Here is an 11,424-nt window from a genome sequence, read left to right on the forward strand (position 1 = left end):
CCTTAGCATATGACACGCAACATTCTAGTTACGCCAGCAGAGCTCTAGATCAAATAATAGTGATAATTTACACACACACACACCCCCCACCAGCTTTCTACATTGCAAGCACTTTACATCCAGTTTAGAGACACCTTTAGGATTCCAAACCCTTCCTGTTAGGTTTTTCCCCCCCTTTTTAAAAAACACTTTACAACCCAAACATGTAATCTGGATTCCAGTGTTCTTTGCAGTAGCCCCACATCCGTAGACAATCCCATACCCCAACCAGCGGTTTGCCCTACTTGGTCTGTAAAATAGACACTACAAACAGAGAGAGAATTTCCTACAAAGGTAGGAAAGGAGGAATCTGACTGAAGAAAGTTAGAGGAAAGACCATTGCTTTCATTGTTTATTGGTGGAGAGCTCCTCCACTATAATGTGCCATGATTTTTGTTTTTAAAGCATTCCAAGTTGAAAGCTGGGAAAAATCCAATCCCTGCTGTTTTTATGGTCTCCTTTTGGATTTCTAAAAGGAATCGGTATTACCCCCAATTGATTTACATATCTGAAAAACTGAAAAGCTGTCTGCTGTAGATGCCATCAAATCACAAACCCCTCCGGGTGATGAAATCTTGGGGGTGGGGGGGGTGGGATGGGTGATTAAAGAAAGGCCAGAGCCTCTCTGTTCGTAGTAAATGGAACAGCTTTCTAAAAGGAAAAATAAAGACAGTGCAATCCTACCTTCAGCCAGCACTTCATCCACCGTCACCTGGTATCTCCCAATATGGAACACCCTGCCGATGTACCCACTCCCTGCCACCGTGTTACTGCTGCTTCCTCCACTGGTACCAGAGCCAGGGCCAGAACCGCCCTGCTCTCGACGAGAGTCAAAAAACTTCTTCATCTCTCCGGAGATATAATTCTATTACGATTAAAGGTGATGTTATTTTTCAAGGTCCAATTTCCCCCCACCTTCTTGATTCCAGCCAATAAAAATAATCCACTCCTAGTGGTGATTTGTTTGAAGTAGGGCAGATGCCTTTCCCCCCCCCCCCCCCCCCGCTCCTGGCAGGCAGAGCTGGTCAGATTTAGACCTGTAAAGGAGCACAGAAAAACAAAGAGGGACAAACGATTACAAACACTTTGCAAATAATCAGGAAAAAAAATAAACAAAACATACCCCTTGTCAGATCTTCCCCCCCCATTCCCCTCAATATAAACTCACAAAATCTTGCCCTTCATCACCCAGCCCCCAAAAGCATTGCAAGCAGTTGATTACAGAAGGAGGATGTACCTCTTCCTGGGCAGCTAATGATTCCATGTAAACCCCCCCCTCACACACACACACCTAGGAGCCAAAGGGGCGGCTGTCGCTAGCAGCTAAGCCCCAGCGTTACCACGGCTGCAGCCTCTCTGCCGGCCCTGGGTGGAACATGGTTATAAGGTAACATTGCCACTTAAAGGAGGCGAACAGCAGCTGATAACCAGAGACCATTACAGGGCTGATCTGACTCCAATCACCCCCCCCACCCCCGCCTCCTCCAGCTCCATCCAACCAGGAAATGAACTGTCACAGGAAGTCCCTGCTTCAATAAAGGTGGGTGGAGTGGGGAGATGGTGCATGGGTGATTTCCCATCCTTCTCCCCAAAGCTGTTCTTTTTAACCCCTTCAGGCCCAGCCTTATTCCCTCCCGCCTCCACAGTAGATTTCAGCTGGGCAAAAAGCAAAAGGCTGGTTGGGAGGAAAGGGGGCTGGGGGTGGTGCCGAGCCCAAATTAAAGCAGCAGCCAAGTAAGCTGGACATCAAAGAGTGGTTGTTGTTTTTTTTGTTTTTAAACTGCAACAGACCGTCTCTGTCGCATGGCGTTCTGGGAGTGGTAGTTCTCCCAGGGGGCTGCCCTGGCCAGCTGGGCAAGGAGAGGGACTACAATTCCCAGAATGCACCAGGAGAGGAGCTGAGGTGGCGGGGGGGGGTGGAGTAAAGCGTGATGGGGCGTTTAGTTGTCAACCTTATTCGGTGCCCCCTTGGCTGGGTGGCTGAGGTGATGGCGCCTGGGCTGCAGGCTGATGGGTTTGATTAATAAATTAGTATAAAGAAATCACCCCCCCTCCCTGGCTTGCAGCGAGGGCGCCTGGGAGTTGTAGTTTCTCTGTACTCTATGGAAGCCGCAAGAGGGGCATCATTGTGGCCAGAAGAGCAGAGCACCCAAAAATGTTTTCCAATGGAGCTGATTTCCCCCCCCCGCCCCCCTTCACCCCTGCTTGGCAGGAGTTTGTATACTCAGCCTCCTTCAACAGGCAGCCAGCCGCCTCACTCGAGCAAAACAAACAGGCTGTGCTGGGAAAAGCGGGGCTGGGCCGTAGCCCTGTTCGTTGTTTGCATTAGCCGTGCTTTTTTAAAACAAATGTCACTGGAACGATAATAAATATTCAGTGGTGGGGGACTCCCGCGATTGTCTCGTGCGTCTCTGCGTGTTCTGGGGGGTTCGTAAAACCCCCACTCTGGGAGCATGTGATGAGGAGAGAATCTCACTCTGTTTTTGTTTTTAACGAAAGCTAAGTTGCTCGCTTCCCGACGGCAGAGAAAAGCGTGAAGACAGGCCCTGATTGTGCCCCCAAAAGCTCAGAAGCCAGGAGGCAAATAAAAAGAATCCCATGTGTATTGTTTTTAATCTTGTGATTTTTTTTATGCCAGACTCATGATTTTGTGGAAACGTGATTTATGAATGTTTGGGGTTGGCAAAACTGATTATTTATGATTCTGTTATTTCTTTTTCACAGAATCACAGAGTTGAAGGCCAGAAGGGACCACCAGATCACCTTGTCTCGCCTGTATATCAGAGGCCACTTTCTCCTCTACCCCATTCCCCAAGCAAGGCATGGTGCTTGGGGAACATCGCAATGGGCCCAGTCTTGCAAAGTGCTGATCGCTGGGTGCTCAGCTCTGTTCAGGGTTGGGCCTGCAGTCCTGGCACAGCTCAAATCCTCATTGATTACACTGGATTGATTAGTGCATAAAGGCTTTAGGATTGGAGCCCTCAGACTTGCTTTCCATGCTGTACCCCTTTGTTGGTCTTGTATATTTAGACTGCAACCCTGCAATGAGCTCCACACAGGCAGCAGAATTGCCCGTCCAAAGCATTCAGAACTCATGAATCGTGTTTCAAAAAATCATGATACTGACTTAGGAATTATGAGATTTTTCTAATCCTTGAGCCTTTAGATCTCACGACTTCACAACTGTTCTCTGCAACCATGAGGGCTAAAAACTTACTAAGAAAGAAAGAAAGAAAGGTGAAATTCTCATGTAATCACATGACTCCCAGAGCTGAGGCTTTAAGAAAAATGAGATTGTCGTGAGAGTTGACAGCACTGAGGCACTAGTGCATGGTTTGGGATGTAGAGTCTGAGCCGAAGTCAGTGGAAAGATTCCCATTGATTTCAATGGGCTTTGGATCAGGCCCTTTAAGGCAGTGGTTCTCAGACTTTTGCACTGGTGATCCCTTTCACACAGCAAGTGCGACCCCCTGCTTATAAATTGAATGCGACCCGCCCTCATACATTAAAAACACATTTTTTATATTTAACATTCTTATAAATGCTGGAGGCAAAGTGGGGCTTGGGGTGGAGGCTGACAGTCACGACCCCCCAAGTAATAACCTTGTGACCCTCTAAGGGGTCACGACTCCCAGTTTGAGAACCCCCTGCTTTAAGGTATGTCTACATTGCAGCTGGGAGGTGTGACTCCCAGCACAGGTATACAGACTCGTGCTAGCACACTAAAAATAGCTGTGTGGACTCTGTGGCTCGGACTAGCTGCCCAAGCTTGGACCCGGGAATCAGACAGGCTTGGATTTAGGGGGCTACCCCAAGCCGCCACCCATGCTGCTATTTTTAGCATGTTAGCTCGAGCAAAGCTAGCGCATGTCTGTCTACTCAGGCAGGGAATCACACCTCCCACCTTTAGTGCAGACGTACCCTTTGATTGTAAGCTATTTGGGACAGGAGCTTAGCACAATGGAGCCACCATTGAATAGACACCATCAGAATATAAACAAACAGAAGAACGGAACTGAGTTTACAAACCTGTGCTTTGCTCCTGCAAACAGGTTCCTTCTAAACCCCCGGCCTTACTCATCTAGGGCTCCATGATGCCTCGCATGGTGGAGGTAGGATGGTTCGGCGCCAGGCTTTCTGGGAGCTCCTGGCACATAGGGGGAGCTGCCTGTGGATTAACATTTATTGGGGCCCTGGACAAAAAGAACATTTGGGCTCCCCACACCCTGGAGGTCTAGGGATGTTGGGAGCCAGGGGGGCCATGGCCCACCCACTTTTTAACATGGGCGTAGTAGCCTCGGGAAGGCAGGGGCTGTGCTTCGCGGCGGAGGAGGTGATCAGCTCCCCCGCTGCGAAGCACAGCCCCTGCTAGCAGCGCCAGCCTCTTCCCGCTGGGGGGCTGAGGGCCCCACCCCCTGCTCCTCCTCTTCCTCCTGAGGCCCTGCCCCCTGGCCAGGCCGGAAACCGGAGCTGGGTCATGGCAAGAGCCTCCCAGGGAGCCTGGACCACGGTGGAGAGCCCTGGACTCTCCACCTGCCCTGGGTGGGACACGCTAGGGAGTGGGGACACAGGCCGGGGGCTGCTCTTGGGCACCCTGGCGCCCAGGGCAGGTGGAGGCGGGGCCGGATTTAGGGGCAGGTGACCCAGGGGACCTCTTGGAGTGCAGACTCAGGGGGCTGTTTTTGTGGTTAGCGACGGAAGGGAAAGTAGAACGTTTGAGGTCACATGTTTCAGCTATTCCGTGCGCGGACTCGTTTTTCACTAACCGCCGAGAATGTTCTGGGCCTTTGTAGAATCTCCGGGAACCTTCCAGATCTACTGAGAACGACGTTTTCCATTTTGACGCTCAGGCTCCTGAAAACGTATCTTTGCGTGACGATGGCCGACGAGAGACTGACATCACTGCCTGTTTTATCGCTTGAAAATGCCATTGGCCAGGCTGTGGATCTCTCCGACCCTGTGCTTCAGTTCACGAGGGCGAAGGTGAGAAAAGCGACCTTTTGAAATAAAGGACTAGGGTTCGTAGTCTAAGCCTGTCACCTACTGTAACGCTACTTAATACTGGTCCACCCATGGGTGGCGCGTGAGCCCCCTGTTCAAGGAGCCTAGCCCCTTGCCCCGCCCCTTCTGCCTGAGGTCCCGCCCCTTCTGTCTGAGGCCCTGCCCCATTCCGCCCCCCCCGCCCGAGCCCCTCCCCGTGGCTGGAGGAGCCTCAGTCCAGCCCACCCAAGCCGCCCCCGGCCCGCCAGCCCGCCCACCTGAGCCACCCCTGGCCCACCTGCCCCAACCCCCGGATGCCTGGAGGAGCCCTGAGCCTCACCGTGGCCATGGTGGAGAGCATTCGTGGAAGTTTGGAGAGGTTTAGCCTCCCTTAGCCCCCATTATGTGCCACCAATGGGTCCACCCAGTGTTGGTGTACAGTTCAATTTCCTGATGTTAGTACATTTCAGTTATTCTTAACATTAAAAAGTTTCTATAAGCTTAGAGGAAACGAACTTTTTTATTTGTTTATATATGGCACCAATAAATACGGATTTACAATTCCTAGCGTGCAAATTGATCGGCTTATATGACAGGGATAAATGACGCATGCAAATCATACATCCAAGTTGCGAAATGGGCTACAAATGCAATAAAAAAATAAGCTATTCAAAAGTTGAACAAATGCCGGGAGGGAGGGGGATGCCATTTGGTCTAGGGCCGGCCCTGGGTGGAGGGTCCGCTGCTATCCACAGCGCCCCCAAAATCCACCACTGCTTCCTGCTACTCTGTAGCTTTATAGAGTTTTGAACAGTGGAGTGGGCGCTGGACCTTAATTCTTTTCCCACTTTTTATTGGTAACTTGCCGTGTAATCCTGAGCAAACCATCTCCCCTCACAGTGTCTGTGTTTCCTGTCTCCCGCCCTTTGTTTGCCTTGTCTATTTACACTGAAAGCTCCTTGAGGGCAGAGGGTGTCTCTCGCTATGTTACCGCACCTACTACAATGGGCCGCTATCTTGGCTGGAGGCTTTCGGTGCAATTGTGACGTAAATAACAACAATACATTAATAACCTATTCCTCTCTGTGCGCAAGTCTCGTTCTGCAGGCTGGGATGGGGCAGAGTTTTTTGGTTTTGTTGTTTTAATGGATTTTCTGCTTAATGTAACTATTTCTTAATACTCCCATCGCCCAGATTTCATTGTCCTTGAGGTGTTTGCAATCTGCAGCTTTGTTAATAATCTTTTTGTTTTGACTTTTATATTATATTCAAATATTTAATATAACACATACAAATATCTAATACACAACGAATATTTGAATATAATATAAAAGTTGAATTAAAACAACAATATAGAAATGAAATATTTCAACAGTATCAAAGCAATATTTTTCAGAATTTTTATTCCGCAGGAAGTTTCAAAATTTTGCCTTTTCATTCTGAGTCAAAACAGTTTTCTTCCCCAAAATGTTGGACTTTCCCACAAAACAGAAATTCTGTTTCCTGACCAGTTAAACCAAAACTGGAGAGAGGCTTCCATTGACTTTCATGGGCATTGGATCAGGCCCTAAAACTTGCAAAGACAAAAAAGCATAGAAATGTAGAGCTGGAACTGACTTTGAGAGGTCATCAAATCCAGCCACCTGGGCTGAGGCAGGAGCAAGTAAACCTAGACCATCCTTGATGGGTCTTTGTCCAACCTGTTCTTCAAAACTTCCAGTGACAGGGATTCCACAACCTCCTTTGGAAACCTATTCCAGAGCTTAACTATGCCTAGAGTTATAAAGTTTTTCCTAATATCTAACTGAAATCTCCTTTGCTGCAGATTACGCTCATTCCTTCTTGTCCTACCTTCATGAGTTTAATTTTTCACACTAGGCCTAATCGAGCTCCACCGAGATCAGTGACAGTCTCTCGTTTGACTTTTCTGGAAAGTGGGTTGGATGCACCCTGAGTTGTCCCATTAGCTCATATGGGACCACTCACAGTGTGTAAAGTTAAGCACAAAGCGAAGCACTTTGCAGGATCGGGGCCTTCGCTGGTAACTGTAGCCGACTCACATCCCCTGTGGATGAGCTACTAGAGGCAGACGTACAGCGCACGCTGAACAGTGGGCCACATATGTACAGCACCAAGCACAATGCCCCTATCCACAAAAAGGTGCTTAGGTGCCTGACCCCCCCAGATTTAGGTGCCTAAGTCCCATTTTTAGGTGCCTTCGCCCTCCATAGAACTCCCACTCGGCTGCTGCTCAGCAGAAGCACCCTTGGTTCCTATATTTCTGCCTCTGAGTGCACCGCTGCCTCCTTCTAGGCACCCAGGAGCCTTTCTCCCACCTCAGCCCCATAGCAAGCCAGGACCTGGGGGAAGGTCGGCGCTCAGTCACCCGTAGGGCCCGAGCTGGTAGGCGTGTGCAGAGGCCACTTAGATCTATGCAAGTCAGGGGAACCTTTAGCCTACTGGTTAGAGACCACCAGTTCATGTCCCCCCTCTGTCTGAACAGGAGAAGGGATTTGAACAGGTATCTCCAACCTCTCTGCTAGTGCTCCAATTCCCGGGCTATGGGATATTCTGAGTGGGGTTCCCTCCATCTCTCCTGCTGGAGTTGTTCAACTTGAACTAAATCATTGAATAGCTAAATACTCACTGGGACAGAAAATGAGTTAGAATGACTCTAACCTGGGTAGTGGGAGATCCCTGTTTAAGACCACCTCCCCCCCCAGCCCCATCTGCCTGACGAGAAGAAGGGATTTAAACCCCTCTTCGGCTGCTGGGGCCTTGACCTTGATTGGAGCCTTTGGGAGTTGCTGTAATGCAGATAATCTGTGACAATAATCCAGAATGCAGGTGACTGTCTCTACCACACTCTTATTTGGCTGATTTGATGGAAAATTCTGCGTGTAACTGGGAGCATTTCCAGCAGATATATATGTGTGCCTCCAGGTTTTGTTTTAAAGGAGAGATGTTTACTGGAAATACAGGTGTGTAAACAAAATGTTAAATCAGATATGTTTGCAAGCAACATGCAGGCAAGAGTGATTAAGCCCCTACGGTCTTTGGCACCGTCTTTTCCTTTCTTTTACCTCGTTTGAACAGGGCTTTTCGACCTGGGCTTCAAGTACTGCCTACGAAAAGTTTTGTGGCATTTTGTGAGGGTGCCTCACTGTTTTTCTCAACCTTGGACGCATTTTTTGAAAGTTATGATTGTTAAATTGGATCTACAGGATAACCAAATAAAATATTCATAATTGTACTTAGCACGTCTCATCCGTAGACCTCAACGTATTTCACAAAGGTCTTTATCCCCATTGTACAGGTGGGGAAACTGAGGCATGGGGAGGGGAAGTGATTTGCCCACGATCACACAGTGAGTTAGTGATCGAGCCAGCACTAGAAGTCAAGTCTCCAGACCCAACTCTGGTGTGCTGGGTTAGCTATTGGGCTACTCTGCCTCTCCAAAATATTTAAGTATACACTGACAGAGTGCCAGATTTGGCCATCCTTACACTGAATAGTCTCATATGTCACAAGTCGTGCCACCAAAGCCAATGAAAATATGGTACCACATGAGATGGGTAAGGATATCACACAAACTGGACCTACAGATGCCAAGGGCCTGCTTCTCTTCTCACATATATTTTATGCTGGCTTAATGACTTCTGTGGAGTTACTCCTCCTTTACCCAGTGTGAGCAACATGAAACTCAGATCCTGTAGGATCCCAACACCGGTAAGCTAAGCATTTCAGTTAATAGGCGCATAAATGGAGCTCTTGGTCAGTCTGAACCATGTAAATGCATGATCGATCACCACTGGTGAATATGAAAGGTTCATCTGCAATAGACATCAGAGTGCTCATGGGGATTCTGGAGTTGCCCTAGTGTAAATGAGACTAGAATTTGTCCCACTGTACAAGGTTACTCAGCATTACTGAATCCACTAGTGCCAACGCCCAGTGTCAACATTTGAGTCAGGCACAAAACGCCACGAGATTGGCTTAAAAACTGTGAGAATTTACACATAATAGAAACTCTTTTTCTTCACCTCTTTGGTGTCAGAGGGGTCATGTTTTCAAGCTAAATTCTTTAGACCACAATTGGGGGTGGGTGGGTTTCTGTGTTTGTACTGCACCGAGCACAATTGGGTCCCATTCCATGACTGGGGCTCCTAGGTGCTACCACAATATAAATAATAACAAAATTTTCTTCACTATAATGAGGGCTAGAAATATATTTTTTTTAAATGTAAGCTGCAATTCTTAGTTTTCACATGATTCCAGGAGCTGGGGCTTTGAGAAAATATTGCAAGACCTGTGATAAATTCCTGAGAGTTGCCAACACTGTATATCACAGGAACACAAAACATACGAACTTAAGAACAGCCATACTGGGTCAGACCAAAGGTCTATCTAGCCCAGTATCCTGTCTTCCGACAGTGGCCAACGCCAGGTGCCCCAGAGGGAATTAACGAAACAGGTAATCATCAAGTGATCCATCCCCTGTCGTCCACTCCCAGCTTCTGGCAGTCAGAGACTAGGGACACCCAGAGCATAGGGTTGCATCCCTGCCCATCCAGGCTAATAGCCATTGATGGACCTATCCTCCATAATTTATCTATGTTCTCTTCTGAACCCTAGTATAGTTTAGGCTTTCACAACATCCCCTGGCAATAATGGCTTTGAGTAGGCCCACAAGAGCGACTGTGTCCAGGCGGACCAAGGTGGCCACAGGAAGAACCTAACCGCAGCTTCCCTGACCAGTTTGGGGTGGAGCAACCCAACCTGGAGCCCATGCCCGAGGTGTGGGGCCTGATCGCCTGGTTGCACGACACTAGATTTTCATTATGGGTATATAAGGACATAGCTCTAAGCTGGATCAGTGCTGTTGTCGCTCTGCTGGTGTCAGGATCTGCGGGGTGTGTTTTGCACACACGGTGTAACTCCACCCCACGATGGTGGCATTTTAAAGGGCATCTGCCTCCTCTGTGTGGTGATATTATGCTGCACTGAATCAGGAGCCAGCACGTTGAGGTAGGTGGCCCATTAGTGATGCTATGTATCCTTTTCAAATGTTCCTTTGCTGGAAAGGAAGAGGAGGGTCTGAGGAGTCTCCGGGGGAGTTTATTGACTTGCCCGCCCGGCTTCCCCATCTGAATACCTACCCCACATGCATATCTACCTCAGTTGAGACAGATCTTGCAACTCTTGCTCATATAAAGTGCCTGATTAGCGATCCTTCATTAACACTTGTAAAGCACTTTGAGGTCCTCAGATGAAAAGCGCTAGAGACGTGAGAAGCGTTATTGCTGCGTTGTTGATGATCAAACTTTCCAGCCAGCTCAGCATTCTGTAAATGAAACCACATGGTTGGAGTCATGGCATGTGGAGAACCTAAAAGTGGGAGAACACAGACCTCTTCTGGACATTTCTACACATTACAAGTGACAAGGAGAGGCAGAAAACAGCTTTTGTAGTCAAGCTAGTTGAAATTTTGTTGATTAAACGTTTTTCCACTGGAAAATGCAGTTTCAATGAAACCTCTTATTTATTTTTTGTTAAATCGCATTGATTTTGGTGAAATTTCACATAGACCAAAATTGGAAAGAAGTTTCAAAAACGGTGAAATGCCTCGTTTTGACATTTTTGAAGTGAAAAGTTTTGATTTTTCATCTCAGAAGACTTGTTCTTTCAAAGTTTACTTCGTTTTATACAGAAAATTGAAAATAAAATAAAAAGGGTCAAAATCAAAATGAAACATTTCGGCTGACCTCAAATGAATTTTGAGGGAGTATTTCATTGAGTGGGAAATTTCAATCCTTTTGCTTTTTGTCCCAATTCAGGATGATTTTTTTTTTTGACACCTCAAAATTTTTTGCCAGATCGAAAATCCATTTTCCAACCATCTTTACTTATGGGCATTTTCACACACATTTATCACTTAGATGCATATAGATCTTCTGGATCAAAGGGTTTGTCTGGGTTTTGTGTGTGTGTGTGTGTGTGTGTTTTAAATGCAGTTTTAGTGCTCACATAAAATGTCAGGACAAGAAGTAGCACAATCAGCATGAACTGGCACCTTTATTAGCAGTCTTCACAGAGAAGACATTAATATATTCCTAATTCACCCCTCCAAGCCAGGGTTAAGATACAGTGGCAAAGCAATGCTCAGGGAAGCTTACAATGCTGCTGTATATATTACACCTGTTCTACAGAAGAAGAACATGTGTCAGTTTCCAGGGGTCTGGTAGTCCCCACTGCAGAAGCTGATGTCATGTCCACTGTCTTCAATGACAGTTACTCATCTCCTACAAACAGGATTGTGAATCTAGCATCTTTCACCAGCGCTAAGAGCTGGTTTATAACAGACTCGCACTGAAACAACTAAATCAGTTTGAATTCACTCCTCTT

The 11,424-nt window shown here is 47.4% G+C and overlaps 1 protein-coding gene across 1 annotated transcript in view; it reads right to left on the reverse strand.

Annotated features, from left to right (window-relative positions):
- Positions 1-1,488, reverse strand: part of AAK1 (AP2 associated kinase 1) — a 114,589-nt gene extending 113,101 nt beyond the window's left edge. Inside the window, exons 1-2 of the mRNA XM_084615275.1 lie at positions 1,277-1,488; positions 724-904 (exon numbers count right to left, since the gene is read on the reverse strand). Of these exons, the coding sequence (XP_084471401.1) occupies positions 724-904; positions 1,277-1,303 (208 nt within the window). The 5' untranslated portion in view covers positions 1,304-1,488. The remainder of the gene's footprint in view (positions 1-723; positions 905-1,276) is intronic.
- Between the last annotated feature and the right edge of the window lie 9,936 nt (positions 1,489-11,424).

The sequence above is a fragment of the Lepidochelys olivacea genome (assembly GCF_965140295.1).
Source record: "Lepidochelys olivacea isolate rLepOli2 genome assembly, chromosome: 26".
NCBI classification, from domain to species: Eukaryota; Metazoa; Chordata; order Testudines; family Cheloniidae; genus Lepidochelys; species Lepidochelys olivacea.